The following is a 16,507-nucleotide window of genomic DNA, read 5'->3' on the forward strand; positions in this document are numbered from 1 at the left end:
GCTTATCTGTCACCGGTTTAATTAAAAAAAAAAAAATCACTAACAGGATGACTTGTGGTACACAAATGAAACTGTTTATTAAAGAAACACAGAACAGCCAGTACATTGATAATATATACGACAACAGTAACACCAGTAACAATTAACACTAAGTAGAAATTCTATAAATCCTATAACTGGAACAAAGGGACAGCAATCATGAGATATATTTATTGGACCACTGCCATCGTCGGCTCTGTCTGCCTCTTTAGACCCTCTTACCTTACCCTATTACAGGTCACTGGTCTTTTATAAGGGTATATGACAGAAAGGACAGCCCACAACAGTATCCCTTCCCAAGGTATGGGGGGGTGGGTGGGGGTACTCACCAAATACTGTGAGGCTGCTACCAAAGTCCTTAAGCAACTGATGGGAAAATGTCAGGGAGCCCACCTCTGACTGAGTATAGCTGCGTGCTGAGGAGTGGTCTCCGACTGCTCCAGGGATCCTTGCTCCTCGCAGAGGACCCAGGTTCTGCGGAAGATCTATACCCACTCACACCAGCTATCACCCTCTCTCAGTCTCCTCAATCACTGTCTCTATCAATTTTTACAGGCCCTCATGCATTCCCATACACTCTTCCACAAGCATACCCTTGCCACCTCACACACACACACACACACACACACACTAAGCCCCTCACTCAGAGACCTTTTAAAGGGCTGGTGCACATGGCTCTTTGGATGGTGCACTCATCCCCAAAATGTGCACACTGCACTCTATCCATTATACTTAAGGGTGTTGTATGGAAAATTACCAGACTTAGGACCAGCATGACATCATTTGTCCTACTTACAGTCTCACCTGTGAATGACCTTACCAGCTTGAATTGTCCTGGTCTCATAATTTAACATGAGTCAGCCACGAGCATCTTAATTTGCTCTCAACAACTCATGCAAACTAGTTAATTGCAAGACAAACAGGAGAGACTGAAACATCTCATCTTTCCTAGAACAATCCGTACCAAGTAGCAGCTTCCCCCATTTATTTTAAAAATAATTTCCATTATGTCATTATGATATACCAACAGTAGCAGTGAAGACTATGCAGTAGCACTATTAATATATCATGAAGTGATGTAAAAATAAACATAATCCCCTTAAAAAATGAAAAATTCAAAATAAGAGAGTCTACCAAAGCCAAAGTTTTCAAAATGTGTTTGAAGAATTTTGAAAATGTGGTTTTGTTTCAAATCATAATGAAAACATTTCAAGTGTTGAAGTTTTTTTATAATACGCAAATTCCAATTTTGACCACCCCTACGTCCAATTACATGTTGATACCTATCAGTTGGCCAGGTCTGCATCTAGTTAGCATGTGTAGCGTACCACAAAGTCAATGATGCAACTTTTCAACCATATCAGCCAGTCCATTATTCTGCCCAGAATCAGTACCAGGCTAACAATCCTATCATTACTTATTTTTTCATAGACAAGGTAGCATGGGACCAAATGCTAAAGATTTTCTCATCCATTTTTGTTACAAATGGACATTATAATTCAGGGGCAGGCAATTATTTCAAGTGGAGGGTCGCTTACTGAGTTTTGACAAGCCATCAAGGGCCGCATGACAGGCAGCCAGGGGCAGATAACTATTAATTTTCTAAATTTTTTAGGGGTCCCATGGTCCGGATAGAATGGCCTGGTGGGCCACATCTGGCCCGCGAACCCCATTTTGCCCATCCCTGTTATAACTGAACAAAAATGGTAAAACATGAATAATATAATGATGCTTCTAAATTTGTGTCATTGCATAAGTCATCCTAGAGCCTAAAAATTAAAGTGATCTCCCACCACATATATAAGGAACATGTCAAAATGGAACAATTGTGATCAGAAGTCTGAAAAAGAATTATTTTACAATATACAATTAGGGTAAATAAACAGCTAAAGACAAGACATCTTAAGACAAAGGCTAAATTTAAGTTGAAGGAGGCACTGACTCCTTTTCATAATTATAGTAATAAGGTAATATTAATGATCACAAAAGGAATCTTTCTGGAATTCAACACCTCTAAAATGTCTCAGGTGTAACTAACATGTTTTATGGTTCATTTAAAGAACTTTATAACAGCTATTTCTCAAGTCTCAGTTTTACCTTACAAGGTAATCAAACAAAGGTAAAGTATAAACACAATTACCCCTTAACATAATTAATCGCACAGAAACTAACAGAGAGCTATTACAAAACTAGGTGTATTTTAGTTTAGCAACTTTCCATTCTACAACAATATTTAAGAATATTTTACTAAAAAGAGTAAGAATCACAATGTCATAACATATGCAACAAGAACTAAAATCATTATTTTAAAAGAGACAGCTTGTCATAGAAAGCAGTTTATTAGAATGTATCACGAGTCAAAAGAAGGACACTTTTCTGATTATGTTAGATCCTTTGAGTTATGTTTTCTAACCCCTGGCGAGAAGTGGCCAGTGGTGTCCCTCAAGTGTCGGTGCTTGGTCCGGTGCTTTTCAACATCTTTATCAATGATTTGGATGTGGGAGTAAAGAGCTCACTGGCCGTGTTCGTGGACAACACCAAGTTATGGGGGAGCGTGGTCACGCTTGCAGATAGGCTGCAGATACAGGCAGACCTGGACAGACTGGAGAGGTAGGCAAATCGGAACCGGATGAGGTTCAACACTAAGAAGTGTAAAGTGCTCCATCCCCAACATACCTACAGGTTGGGCAAACAATCCCCAACATACCTACAGGTTAGGCGGCAACAATTTTACTTGCACCACGGCCAAAAGGGACCTCGGGGTAATAGCTGACCATTGCATGAACATGAGTCGTTAGCATGATGGTTTAGCCAGCCGGGCAAACAACATTCTGGCATGCAACAACCAATGCATCTCATGTAAAACCAAAGAAGTGATTCTTCCACTGTACTCAGCACTAGTAAGACCACAGCTGGAATACTGCGTCTAGTTCTGGGCACCGCACTTCAACAAGGATGTGGAAAAACTTGAGCAGTTCCAGAGAAGAGACACCCATATGATCAGAGACTTGTAAGGCAGATCATAGGAAGAGAGGCTAAGGGACTTGGGCCTCTTCAGCCTAAAGAAGAGAAGGCTGAGAGAGGACTTGATAGCAGCTTACTACTACATCAGGGGAGTACATCAAGGGTAGTACTGTTCACCAGGGCACCCTTAGGGAAGACCAGGAGTAATCGATACAAAATCCTGGAAGGCTGCTTCAGACTCAACTCTAAGAAAAACTCCTTCACAATCAGGGTATCTAGATTGTGGAACAAACTCCCTCCAGAGGTGGTACAGTCACCTACCCTAAAAATCTTCAAGAGGAGACTAGAAAGTTACCTCACTAGGGTCACCTGAGCCCCAGTTGTCTTTCCTACCTAGTGCAGAGGGGCTGAACCTGATGATCTTGCGAGGTCCCTTCCAGCCCCTTAGAATCTATGAATCAATGAATTAAAGTAATATAATGGTACCCGTCCATCTTGTAAAAGTTACTGACCAGGTCTAAACTGATGACATTAATGCATTTAAATGGAGTTTGAGAAAATAAGATTAAATGAGTTAAAAATAAAATATGGCTATAGTTTAAATTCTGAATGACCACAGCTAAACAAATTATTTTATACACACACACACAAGACAGCTTCATATATCAGCCCCAAAAGATTGTTTCCAGGATTACATAAAATTATAACAAACTAACAAATAGTTTTTACTAAAGCAGAGATATTCAACTGGCAGCCTGTGAGGGGATAATGTGCTCCTACATGCTGCTGTCCCCTTATTCCTCTAGCTGCTGCAGCAGCTAGGCACTCTAGGCTCTTCCTCCCTCCCCCAGCTTTTGCTTCTGCCCCAGGGGCCAGGTGCTACAGCCCACAGTGCCTAGCAAGGTGAGGGGGGAGCCAACCTGGGGGTACATGGATCACAGTAGTGCATCCCCCCAGTGCATGTGGCCCTCAGGCACTTAGAAGTTGGCCAGCCCTGTACTAAAGGACCAATTCTGCTGCATGTCATATAAGGGTTAACAATCTTTACATAAATCTGCAACTCAAGTAAACTGAACAGCTAAATCAGAAATCTGACGTTGCTTCAAATGACTTATGCAAGATTGAACAGACAATCTGTGGCAGAGCTGAGAATTGAACCCAGATGTTCTGGACTGGTGCCTTAACCACAAAACTATCCCTGAGCTTAAGGCACTTCTTATTACTTAACTCTTTGGCTAAAGCCATTTGGTTGTCTCGCATCCCATCAATGGGGATAAAGGGCTCACTTTGTAGCACAGTCCCTGTTCCCGAGGCAGATATTTGGCATTAGGAGAACTGTGCTCCTGTATGAGACAGGCTATGCTCAGAAGCAGATGGGGGCTTCTCTGAAAAAGATAACTAATTTTCCAGACTTAAGGAATGCAGTAGGTTTCATTCATTTGGACTCTATTTGCATTACCATATCAAAAGCTTTACTAAAGTTATTAGTTAAAGCTAGAAACAATGGGAATTAGAAGAACTGTAAATTGGGTAAGAAACAGACATGAGAAGCACTGACAGGGGAAGTAATGGGCAAGAATGGAAATCAGTGGGGGAGGCCCTCAAGAAATCAGTCTTCAGACCAATCTTTTAAAAAGATTTTCAATAATAACATTGACCCAAGAAGCTGGAGGATACTAACAAAGTTCACTGGTAACACACAGGTGTTAATATAGAAAAAGATCAGGATTTCATGAAAAGTGGCAAAATGTGATTCTACAATATATTACGGGAGCTATTTTCAATCCAGGCATGCAGGAATATATAAGTAAGCGGTTCCCAAATGGGGTCAAAACATCAGCAGATGGAGTCGTGGGGGTAAGAGGCTGTGGGTTGGGAGTGAGGGGCTCTGCTGAAGAAATGGGGTCAGAAATGGGGTCACACTGAGGAAAAGTTTGGGTAGCACTTATGTAAGCTTACAAGATCCTTGTTACATCCTCATTTGCAATAATGTGTACTATGCTGGCTACCCCACTAACCAGAAAGATTATTTCAAACTGAAAAAGTGCATAATAGCTACAAGGATGATATGTGGAATAAAGAGCTCATGTTACAAAAGAAGACTAAAAGATTTTGGCTTTTGTTTAATAAAAAAAGGTTGAAGGGGCATATGATTGATCTCTATAAAAACCATTGGGGGGGTAAACACCTGGCAGAAAAAAAAAAAAATTAAGCCAAAAGATAATACTGTCAGAAGAACAAATGGGTGTAAACTAAGCTTGAATAATCTGGAAAAGTGAAGGGTTTCAATCAGAGGACTGCATCTCTTCTAGTAGGAGAAATAAGAGCAAATAAATTCACTACTTTTAAAGACATAGCCTGACCGGGTTACGAAGGGCTTGCATAACGTGGTTACCTCTAACAGCAAGGGACTGGATTTTAAATAATGCAGGTAGCCCCATCTTCCCCAATGTTTCTAATGAAATGTGTAACACGTTCACATAACAATTAAAACATTTCACAATTATGAGCAATTTAGCCAAGAGCTGTTTTCTCCACCTAAATCTTAACTGTTATTTTGTTCAGAATACAGGGTAGTACACTTTGACAAAGAAACCAAAAAGTGTTCAATTAGAATATTCTAGTTTCTCAAGCAAAAACACATAGTACATCTTTCACAGAATATACACTGTTCCTAAATCAGAGGGGGAAAAAGAGGCTGGAAGGGACTGCAGAGGTCATCTAATCCAACCCCTGCTCAAGGTAGGGATTTGACCATCTTCTCTTCTCCAGACTAAATAAACCCTGTTTTCCAATCCTGTCTCATAAATCACATTTCCTAGACCTCTGATATTTTGGTTCCTCTATGCCACACTCTTCCCAATTTGTCCACATCTTTCTTGAAGTGATGTACAAAACTCGACAGAATACTCCAGGCAAGCCCTCAGTGTTGAACAGAGTGGAAGAATCAGTTCCTGTAATAAGCATGCAACTCCCCTGTTAATACAAGACAGTATGACGTTGGCTCCTTTCAGTTCCCAGGCCACCATACTCCTTTCTCTCAGGTTGCGTTCAGTGTCTCTATTACTCCCCCCCACTATTACTAAGCAGCAAATTGAGAAGAGCTAAAACCTCTAGTTGGCTTCAAAAAGTTCTCCAACACTCTCCAAAAATGCGTTTAACTTACTGTGTTATCTGTTGGGAGGGTAACATACCAGTGCACAGGCAAAGTCCCCCATAAATACTGGATCTTGCAATTTGGATACTTCAATAAGTTGTTTAATTGCCTTGTGTATCTCCTTCTCTTTCTGGGTGACTACTATAGATCAAAGTGTTATGTCACCCTTGCTATTTTCTCCTTTAACCCTGATCCAGAGATGTTCAAAAGCTCTAGCTCCCACTTTACAATGCATCTCAAAACATCTCACTGTTAATACAGAAAAACATGTCTGCATCTTTTATTTATAAAAGGTAACTACCTTCTTTTTCCCCTGATGCCTGTCCTTCCTGAACTAAGCACATGACCATCATAATATTTCATTTATGTAAACTGTACCACTAAGTTATGCTTACCTCAATTAGATCATAATTCTGTGTTTGTACTAGGACTTCCAGTTCTTCCTGCTTATTCCCCATGCTTCTCACATTAGTGTATAAACATATTTTATAACTGATTGCCTTGCTAATTTCCCTCTTACACTCTTGTTAAGACTTCTCCGATTTCCTTCTCTTTCTTGGCCTTAATCCAAAAGTCATCTTGCCCTTTATTCACCTGTGAGCTTTTGTCTCCATCTCTCATTGCACCTAGCTTAAAGACCACCTCACTAGGGCTGAATCAGAACATAGCTTTCACAGTAACATTGAGAAGTAGGGCACAGCTGGAAAAGCTCTAGCTTTGTTCCAACCATAAATATATTGTTAATAGAGAATTTGTTAACAGCCTTTAGAACTGTGTTACAATTAAATTGTCATAGCTGTTGTGAGAAGGTTACATGCACTAATTAACAGGAAAGACATTTTACTTCAGTATAATCTGTTTTCCATGCTCAAAAAGACCCTTCCATATGCTGCAACTGCATTTCTTTTCAGGAAAAATAAAATAATATAAATCAGAAACATTTTTCTACAATTATGTCACCGATTTCAAACTTTTACACTTCCGTTTTTATTTAACAAGCTAGTATCAGAACTTTGTTTACACCAAGTACAGACCAAAACCAAAAGTATACAGATATTCAGGCTTTTTCTCCCAGAGCAAAAATGGCTACTCCAAGAGAAAAATAACCCAACAACAACCAGGATAAAAATCGCTCACTGGAGAGTTTTGCTGCCTCAGAGACTGAACACTATACACTTTCCAGGAGTTTAAGTCCTCCTAGGGATCAGGAGGAGTGGAACTGCATGAAAGTCTCCCTCCCTTCAAGACTGGGCTCACTCCAGTCTTGAGGAAGTGTGTGTGTGTGTGTGTGTGTGTGTGTGGGGGGTGGGGGGGGGGTGGGGGGGGGGGGGGGGGGGGGTTCTGCTCCCCACCTCCCATAGACCTGTAGCTGAAAGGGAGCAGAAGCCACTGCTCTCTGTCTTTGCCTCAAACCAATAAGAGGCAGGGGGCTTTCCTGGCTCTCGCCAGCTTCCTATTGCTGCTCCCACCGCCCACCTGAGTAGCAGGGCAGCAATTTTAAAAGCCAGTGGTCAGGAGCAGGACTCGAGGAAAGTCTCCCTGACCCAGCTCCTGTACAACTTGCCATTTGCACTGCCCAGCTGACCCAGAAGAGTGCAGGTGAGGGAGGCTGCTGTGCACTGGAGCTTTGCCACATCAGCAAAAGGCTCCTGCCGCACCCCATACTGGTTTGGGTTAGCCCGGAGCAACAGAGGGTGGGGCAGGCTGCCATGCCCCTACTGCATGGCTCCTGGAGCCTTGCTGCAGCAACTGAGTGCTCCTCCCACCTCTCTTCACTCTTCCACATCAGCCAGGAAGAGATCAAGGAGCAGGGCTATTCTTCTATGGGGAGAACTGGGAGGGTTGGCCTCCTGCCAATCAACTGAATGATGTGGCGGGGGGAAGGGGACATTATCCCAGGGTAGGAACCCAGTGGCTGGCTGTGGCAGCCAATGCTTTTCACCAACTGCCAACTGTCACTTGACAGCCTGCCCCTTTCCCAGGCAGGGTGTCAAGCAATGGGCTCTACTAAGAGCATGGGTGGCCCAGGAAGCAGCCCTCTAGTCCCCCCCTAGCTGGGGAGCTTGTGAAGCTTTCCAGCCATGGGGCTGGAGGAACAGTTGTACAGTCCAGCTCCTGGGCTATTTTTATTCTGAAAGAAATTTCTGTCAGTCTATCTTGCTGCTGGGAAGACCTAGACACTCTAGAGCCTGTTGCTCCTCCATGGCCCAAGTTCTCAAAAACAAAAGAGACTCAGAAGTCTCCACTCCCAGGATTACCAGTATCAGAGCAGCCAGCCCAGCAGCCAGCTTTGGAGTGAGGGCTCTTGGTAAAGCCGGGCAGAGAATAACAAGAATTTCAGTTCTTTGGCTTTTTATCCAAGTCAAGGGAAAAAGCATCACAAATTCTGCTCTAAAAAAAAAAGTTATCAGCTCTCCTGGTCACTTTGACTAGGGACAGAAGTGAAACACAAACCAGTTTAAGTGATCAGATACTTGTTTAAACCTGTAACAGAACAGAAACTCAGTACACATAAACTAGTTTCAAAATGGCTGAAACTGGTTTAAGATAAACCTGGTTGAATATAGTAACTGCTTTGGGTCAAACTGGTTTATGAAGCTTCTGTCCCAAGACCCCTTCCTAGTTCAAGTAAAATCACATTCCTCTAGCATCCCAGCATGCTTTCCAGCCCTGGGCTGGGCTGTCTGCTCCAGAGAGCAGGGCTGGCCCCACCCCTCTGCTCCCTACCTAGAAGAGTGAGGGCTGGCTGACAAGGGGTGGGGAGGGGTGAGGGGGGCAAGCCCGGCTGGGGATGCAGCCCAGTCTACAGGGTGGGGACAGCCCACCCCAGTTGGAGTCTGGGGCCAGGGAGAGGTTTAAACACCCCTACCTCCACTCAAACTTACTGCTGCCTACAACTGTGAACTACAAATCCCAGAGGCACCTGAAAGCAGGAAGAGCAACCCTGCAGAGTCTTGCTGCTATAATTCTGGACTGCAAATCCCAAAGACCTTGGGGGCAACAGGTAGATGAAGTTAACACACAGGCAGAGAGCCATGCTCTAGCGTCCCCCGATTTTCTGGCCTGAGCCACTGCAGGCATGTGGCTGCATTTCCTGAATCAAAAGTAAGTGTCTGTTCACTTCTGTTTCAATTTAATCTGTGCATTTTAGAATAACCTACAAAGACTGAATTGATTCAGTCTTTGGCTTTTTGACTGTCTGTACCTAGCCCCCATGAATACAATCCATTGCATGCATGCTAACAAACTGTCTCAAGCAGATGGCTGGGAAGTTCCACTTCATTTGAATTTTGTCCTTGCTGGAACTGTAATACAGACAGAGGTTTAAATATTCATTGGCATTCAATGTGTATTGGTTACACATCTCCTTTCTTCATACCGCATGTATCCCAATATAGTCATTCTTTGGTGTGTATATGTATGATGTTGAGAACTCTTAGTGAATGCAAATATGAAAGGGAAATTGTTCAAAGTGCTGTCCTCTAAAATAAAAAAGAGGCAAAGAGAACAGCAAATGGGATAACTGAACAGTTTCCCCTTGCACAACTATTTTTGTTTTAACTTGACAGTCAGGGTAAGTAAAAAGTCTGAGTCTAGGCCATAGGTGACTGGTGCCTCTTAAGGCAGGGACGGCCCAGCACCTGATCCCACTGACTTGGGCTTTTGCTGGTGGCCCTGCTCCCTGGCCAGCGCTAATGGGGGGGGCGGGGTTGGGCCACTGGTGCTCCCGCCTGCCCGCTGGCTAAATAGGGAGTGCGGCCTGACGGGGTGCACCAGCGCTCTCACAGGGTGCACATACACCACCATGCACCCCCTAGGTGTCACCACTGGTCCAGGCAAACTAGATATGAAGTTGTAAAAAAGCAAGACAGAGGCAGCATGTTTTAGGAAGTGCAAATGCCTCAAAAGCAAAACCAAATTTACTTTAAAGTGCAAATTTCATATGCATGTAATTCTAAGTTATTAATACGGGTATCAGTGATGGCTGTTCAGAAAGTTCCTTTTTATCAAGTGGTCTGAAGTCATGACAAAAAATAAACCTTCTTAATGCAAATACAGGGACTACTGTAATTCTTAGTGTGAAGTTAAAAATTTTAAACGCATTATTTAATTATATGTATTATAGACATCCAGTTTTAGGCACACTACATTACACTGGGTTTTCACTGTTGAAGTCCAAACAGGCTGTATATTTGCACGTACCAAATATATAGCTGTAAATTTGCTAAAATATCCTTTATAAAGTTGAAAGATCAAATAAACAAACAATCTGTTTGGATCCTCCCCCTACCCCGTCAGTTAAAATTGATTTATGAACAGAAAAGATTAATTCATATTTCACATTTGACAGAATTCCATTGGATTTTTGCTTACCAGGTTGCTTGGCATCCTGCCAAACAGGCTGGCAGACCAAACAGCCAGGTGAGTCTACCTGGCAGAACATGTTTAATCATTAAAATTAATTAATGCCAATTAACTAAAATTGATCACCAATTGATTAAGGCATATTTATATAGTTTCTAAAAAGACTAGTAACCCACAAAGATATGTAATTTGCAAGGTTTTTTGAGTAAGAAACATCTTCCCATTCATCTTTTACAGCATCTGACTCAATGAGGCTGCAATCAAAACTGGAAATCATGAATGCTATTAGAATAAAAATGATGATTTTTTCATAAAACCCTGCCTGTAAGGGGGGTGGGGGGAAAACACTTCCTTCCCCCACTACAACTAACATATTTGATCCACCTCCCCTCTCGTTTTGAAAGACCGGCAATGCTAGGAAAATATTTTTCGCATACAAACAGACTTAAAACAAATGAAGACTAGGCTGAATGCAAAATATTTGCTTTGAAATTACTCCCACTTGTTATAAATAAGAATTAATTCAAAGAAAAGTTATTTTGTTTTTTCCAAACGCTTCCCTTTCAAAATCCAGGCCCAATTACTGTACATATTTTGGTAAGAGTTTTGGAGCAAGGAAGCATGGTACCACTAAGCCAAGAAAATATTTTATGATTATTGGGATCTGAACAGCTAAAGGCCTCTTAGAAATCACAGTTTACCATTCCAATTTTACGTGCAATGATTAAAAAGGGGAGCAAAGACAGACGGAAAATCTTTAAAAAACCCCAAAAAACAAAACCACAAAGAACCCAAAAGTAAACTTACCCTCAAGGCTTCAATTACAAGATCCCGTGCTTCTAGCTCCCCTTCCATTATGCTCAGGAGCATCCGCAGTTCTGGCTTGCTCAGGTTATCCACATCAAATTCTCTCCTCTGCAAGAACCAAAATACTGATGAATATACTAATTAGATGAAGGTATTACTGCTACAGTAGAGGAGGAATAAAAAGTAAAACAAAAGTAGACAAGCTAGTGCTACAGAGTATACTGAAAATGTCACATTTTCTGCCAGAAATCCTACTTTTTAAAAGGTATATAACTGTAGCATAAAACAAATTATACAAGTTGTACCCAGTTCCTTATCAGCAGCAAATAGTTTTACTCTTTTTGAAGTTTGAAAACAGAAAAAAAGAAAAAATATAGTCCACTAGTGTGAAACACATTTTCATATCCTAAGAGCTCGATCCTGCAAACCTCTATGCATGTATTTTTCTTTAAGCACTGATAGTCCTACTGAAGTCTAACTTGGATTTAATTTAGCACATGAAGCTTAACTGAACTTGGACCTCAGTAATAATTTCACAGACCTTTAGCTGGCAATTCGTAGTGTTCTTCATGCTATGAAAATATTCAATTAGTGTCTCAGGTCAATCGCACAGAAGAAAATGAGAATGAATTCAGAAAAGAAAACACTAATCAGCAAATAAATAAAGACGCTCACAGTTACCTCAAAGACGAAGCTATGAAAATAGGTAAATCCTGCCCTAAAGGTCAGAAACTAAATATCTGCATACCAACAAGAGATACAAACTTCACAGGCAAGGTCATTCTACTACAGTTACCTAGCAGCTCATAGACACATAAATCCAAATACTGGCCAGCCTGCCTCAGAATACAGAACAGTAACAATTAAGCAACAGAAGCAATTAAGACATGAGAAAATTTCTGCGTGACTAGAGACAAAAAAGATTAGAGAGCAGATGAAAAAAAATAAAAATGTGTCTCATTACATATGCATAATAATGACTGGGATAGATGAGGTAAATCAGGAAATTCTAGTTTCTCTCTCCCTACAAGACAAGGACAGATTGGTCCCGAAATTAAGCTGACAGATGTCAAAATAAAGCCGAGAAGGGATCTTACGCGGGATCCTGACAATAGTGCTTCTTGCCATGTCACATTTCCAGTAAGAGATGTGACTGGCGATTCTGCATCACATCCCATTGTACCATACTGCTTGTGCAGGGGGAACCTAATCCTGGGCTCCCCCTCCACCAGCAAGTAGCAAGCTTGGCTCCCAGGAACAGTAATGCACTGTGCACTCCCAATCAGCTGACCAGGCTCCCAGGCACGGGAGCACACAGGAGTCTTGACAGGCTTCTATATGCTCCAGAGACTGGGCACTGACCACACATTCAATTAAAGCAGAGGTTGCACAGCTGTCTGAAGATAAGCTGTACCCAAGTGCCAGCGCTGGAGGTCAGTAGAAGGATGCCAATTTGCAGCATAGCCTGGAACAGCAAAGTGGAGCAGGGAGCTCCATGGACATTAACTGCAGCAGCAGCAAGATGTAGGCAACAAGTAGCCAGGGCTGAGCAGATCCTGGCTGCATCCCTTCCTCCCACCTCAGTGCAACAGCCTCAATATCTGGGCTAGGGACAGACACTCAAGAAGCTTGAGCCTGAATTGGTTCAATCTTTTCAGGTTAATTTAACCTGGCTAGGCTGAACCAGTTTGTAACTGCAGACATCCACTCTGGACTGAGGAAATGTTGGCACATGCCTGCAGTGGCCCAGGCTAGTAGACAGGGGGTGCTAGAGCAGCCCTCTCTCCCTTCCATAGTGCTGAATTGAGGGGAGGCATGACCAGGTCCCCATAGGATGCTTTGATTAGGGAGGGGTCCATTCCCTCCCCCCCACAGTTGTTGATAACAGAGCATTTAGCTACACAGCAGGGAGTTATATAGGGAGTTGTTAGTATTTATCAGCCCATCAAACAAAACAAAAGCCTCTCTCATTAGTTCAAGCTCTTCATAAACAACTTTTTCCAAGGAAGGAATGGAGGGACATTACCAGCTACCTGTTGATTAGATCTAAGGCCCTAAGACAACACCGTCTCATCTGCCTTTGCCCTGTCTCCCACAGCACAGACCATAGCCAGCATGTGATATGTTAGCTAAGAGATGCTGAGAGATGTCTGTGTGAGGCAGAGGAGACGGGGGAATCCCTGCTTGAGCAGGGAATGGTGGTGGGGGGGAAGCCAGGCAGATGCTGCTGTACCTGTTGTCTCTGCTGGAGCTCAAGCCAGGGAGCAGAGAGGTGGGGCCAGCTCTGCTGTGGAACAGAGCCCCATGCAAGGCTGCAAAGCATCTGGGATGCTGGGGGACTGGTAAAGTTAAACTAGGAACGGGTCTGGGACAGATTGCAGTTTGACCCAAAGCAGTTAAGTCTGATACTACATTCAACCAGGTTTATCTCAAACCAGTTTCAGCCATTGTCAAACTGGTTTATGTGCACTGAACTTTTGTTCTGTTACAGGTTTAAACCAGCTTCTGATCACTTAAACCGGTTTGTGTGTAATGTCTGTCCCTAGCCCTAGACTCAACAGATCAATACAGAAGCCATAAAGGGATCTCCATGAAGCCATCGTCAGCAATGCACTGGCCAAGGGCTAGCTGGGAGGGGAGGGGGAAGCAGAGGGCTACAACTGCAGAACATGAAATGTGGGTGTACTTTGCATGGGCAAGGGAAGGGCCTCTGTGTGCTCGTGCTGCAAAAGGGCTCTGCCCATGTGTGCACACATGTAAAGGAAGGGAGCTGTGCATGCCTCTGCAAGCTCATTGTAATAAATAAATTAGTCTTTGAAATGGGCCTCCACTAAATTCCAAAAAGTTATGGAGGGGGAGCTCCAGTCTAAAAATGTTAAGAACTGCTGTACTAGTAATCCTGCTCCCAGTCACCTGGCACCTCTTTACTGCAACTTGTCTCTTAATGTCTAGTTGCAGTGACTGTTCCAAAACCAGTTTCAGCCACTGAGTCTTCAGCGCAATTTTAACTTGTTGATGTTCATCACCAGGGATCCTGCTTTTCTACAGTTAAAAAAAAAAAAAAAATCTCAATTTTTTTAAAATCAAAAACGTAACCCCAAATCCATTTTTCCATGATTAAAATGAAACACTACTTATATATAGATATGTCTATCTCCCTATCTATCTATATAGTGGTGTTTCATTTTAATCACGGAAAAATGTGGATTTGGGTTTTTATATATATATATATATATATATACACTGCTGCCAATCGCTATAATATTTGAGGGAGAAAACCAGGATCCCTATTCATCACCAAGATCTTTTCACACACACATGCTTGTCAACATGAACAACATCCTTAATGTGAAATATTTTATTGTTAGATCATTCTCTCCTAGGATTTGTACATTTTGCCAGTACCTAACTGTTGAGAAGGTATCCTTCAGTGTAGTATTACACTGAAGATCAAAGAGTTCCACTTGCTGCTCTTGGATGACATCTTCACAGGGAAAGAAAACAGGAAAAGAAAAAAAAAAACAGTCTGAACTCGATTTCATGGTTCCAAAAGTCGAAGAACAGGTCTTGGAATCAGCAATCTTGACCACATATTTCTCCAACCCCTCGTTACCTTCAATCCCAGCAGCACTGAGCAGTGAATTCAAGGTGGGGGAAATGAACTACATTAGGAGAAACAGCTCTCAGCACAGAAATGGCTTCACGTCAAAGGCATGCAGTGTCATAAAACTTGGTCACAATTTGGTTTGGACCCTGCATTCTCATTTTCAGAATACTGAGACGTCTCATTATGTCCATTAAGGTTTTGAAACCATTTTCATTTTGTAGCTCAGCTGCAAGTTTCTGTATTTCACATGACAGTTCAAAGATGCCCATCACAGTCCCATGCCCCAGCCAGTACACTTCAACAGAATATAGCAGTCTATGCTGAAAGTTGCCAAGAGCTGGTTGAACACAGATGCTTGGATGAAATGAACTATTTTTACCACAATATTCATGATACATGCCCAAAGTTTTGGCTCAGGGAGCTTTTTGATACAGAACACAATGAACAACACAAAGCTGAAGGCCTGGATGAACTCTGCACTCTGCTTTTGTGTTTTGCCTTAAATCTTGCCTTCCTACCCACAAGGGAGTGAGCACTGCCTATTGTAATACTCACTGACCTTTTACAATCCATACCCAATTTGTCCAAAGCTATGGTCATGCTGTTGAAAATGAAGATGGATTGTACCTGTTTTATTTCACTCAGTTTGCCTTCACACAGCTTCCCCATAAGCCTGTCATTTAAAAATGTCTAAACTTTGTATTATTTCATGGTGTTAATTTTCCTCAAATGATAGATTATGCTATAATTTTTTATTGCAGGGTTTTTGCACATTTTGCAAAATCACCTGATCCTCAGGAGAATGGGTATCAGATTCTAGCACTGTTCTGAACTTCAGAAATTAAACATTTCAGTTGATGTCAAACATAGAGGCTCCTATGTGGCTAACATAGAACAATGGATCTTTTTAGAGTCAAAGCACCTCTCCAAAACCTTTCAAAATTCAGCAACACCCCATTAAAAAAACTAATCTCAGGAATATTATATTAATATTATAATATAAATATAAAAATTATAGCATTAATGTTATTACTTCATTAGATTAAATGTGCAGCCACATGCAACTGTGCTGCACACCTCCTACAGAGCCAAAACAGAAAGTGGCTGTGGCAGAAGTACATATTTTTGCCACAGCCCTTCCCAGTCTGACTATGCACAGTGTTTCCCATAAACTGAGGCACATGAGACAGGTGGAACTGTCTCACTCACCTGTTTCCAGGAGGCACTTTGGAGCCAAACTAGAAAGAGCTGCAGCATAGTTGGATAATGCAATGCAGGCAGGCACACCTTTCTGCTGCAGCCGCTTCTCAGTTCGGCTCCAATGTACCTCCTGAAGCAAAGGTATGTGGAGCATCTGGCCCCCTGGACAGGTTCTTGTGGTACCCCAGGGTGACTAGTGTGTATAGTGTCTTAAATTGAATATGGCAGGTCCACATAGTAGGGCTGTCTAGGGCCTGATACTGTCCCCATCCAGAGTGGAAGAAGGGAGGGTGGGGCCAATGGGCTTTTCCTGCCAGAGATTTTAATCCCCATTTCCTGACAGCACTACCAGGGCTGCTAGGTGCAGA

The 16,507-nt window shown here is 42.3% G+C and overlaps 1 protein-coding gene across 1 annotated transcript in view; it reads right to left on the reverse strand.

Annotated features, from left to right (window-relative positions):
• The window catches only part of LOC112550281 (cortactin-binding protein 2-like), a 78,491-nt gene extending 62,198 nt beyond the window's left edge, over positions 1-16,293 (reverse strand). The window contains exons 1-4 of the mRNA XM_025204160.1: positions 16,149-16,293; positions 14,743-14,816; positions 14,246-14,374; positions 11,333-11,440 (exon numbers count right to left, since the gene is read on the reverse strand). Coding sequence (XP_025059945.1) covers positions 11,333-11,440; positions 14,246-14,374; positions 14,743-14,816; positions 16,149-16,293 — 456 coding nt within the window. The remainder of the gene's footprint in view (positions 1-11,332; positions 11,441-14,245; positions 14,375-14,742; positions 14,817-16,148) is intronic.
• Between the last annotated feature and the right edge of the window lie 214 nt (positions 16,294-16,507).

This window comes from Alligator sinensis, unplaced genomic scaffold (assembly GCF_000455745.1).
Source record: "Alligator sinensis unplaced genomic scaffold, ASM45574v1 scaffold65_2, whole genome shotgun sequence".
In the NCBI taxonomy this organism is placed as follows: Eukaryota; Metazoa; Chordata; order Crocodylia; family Alligatoridae; genus Alligator; species Alligator sinensis.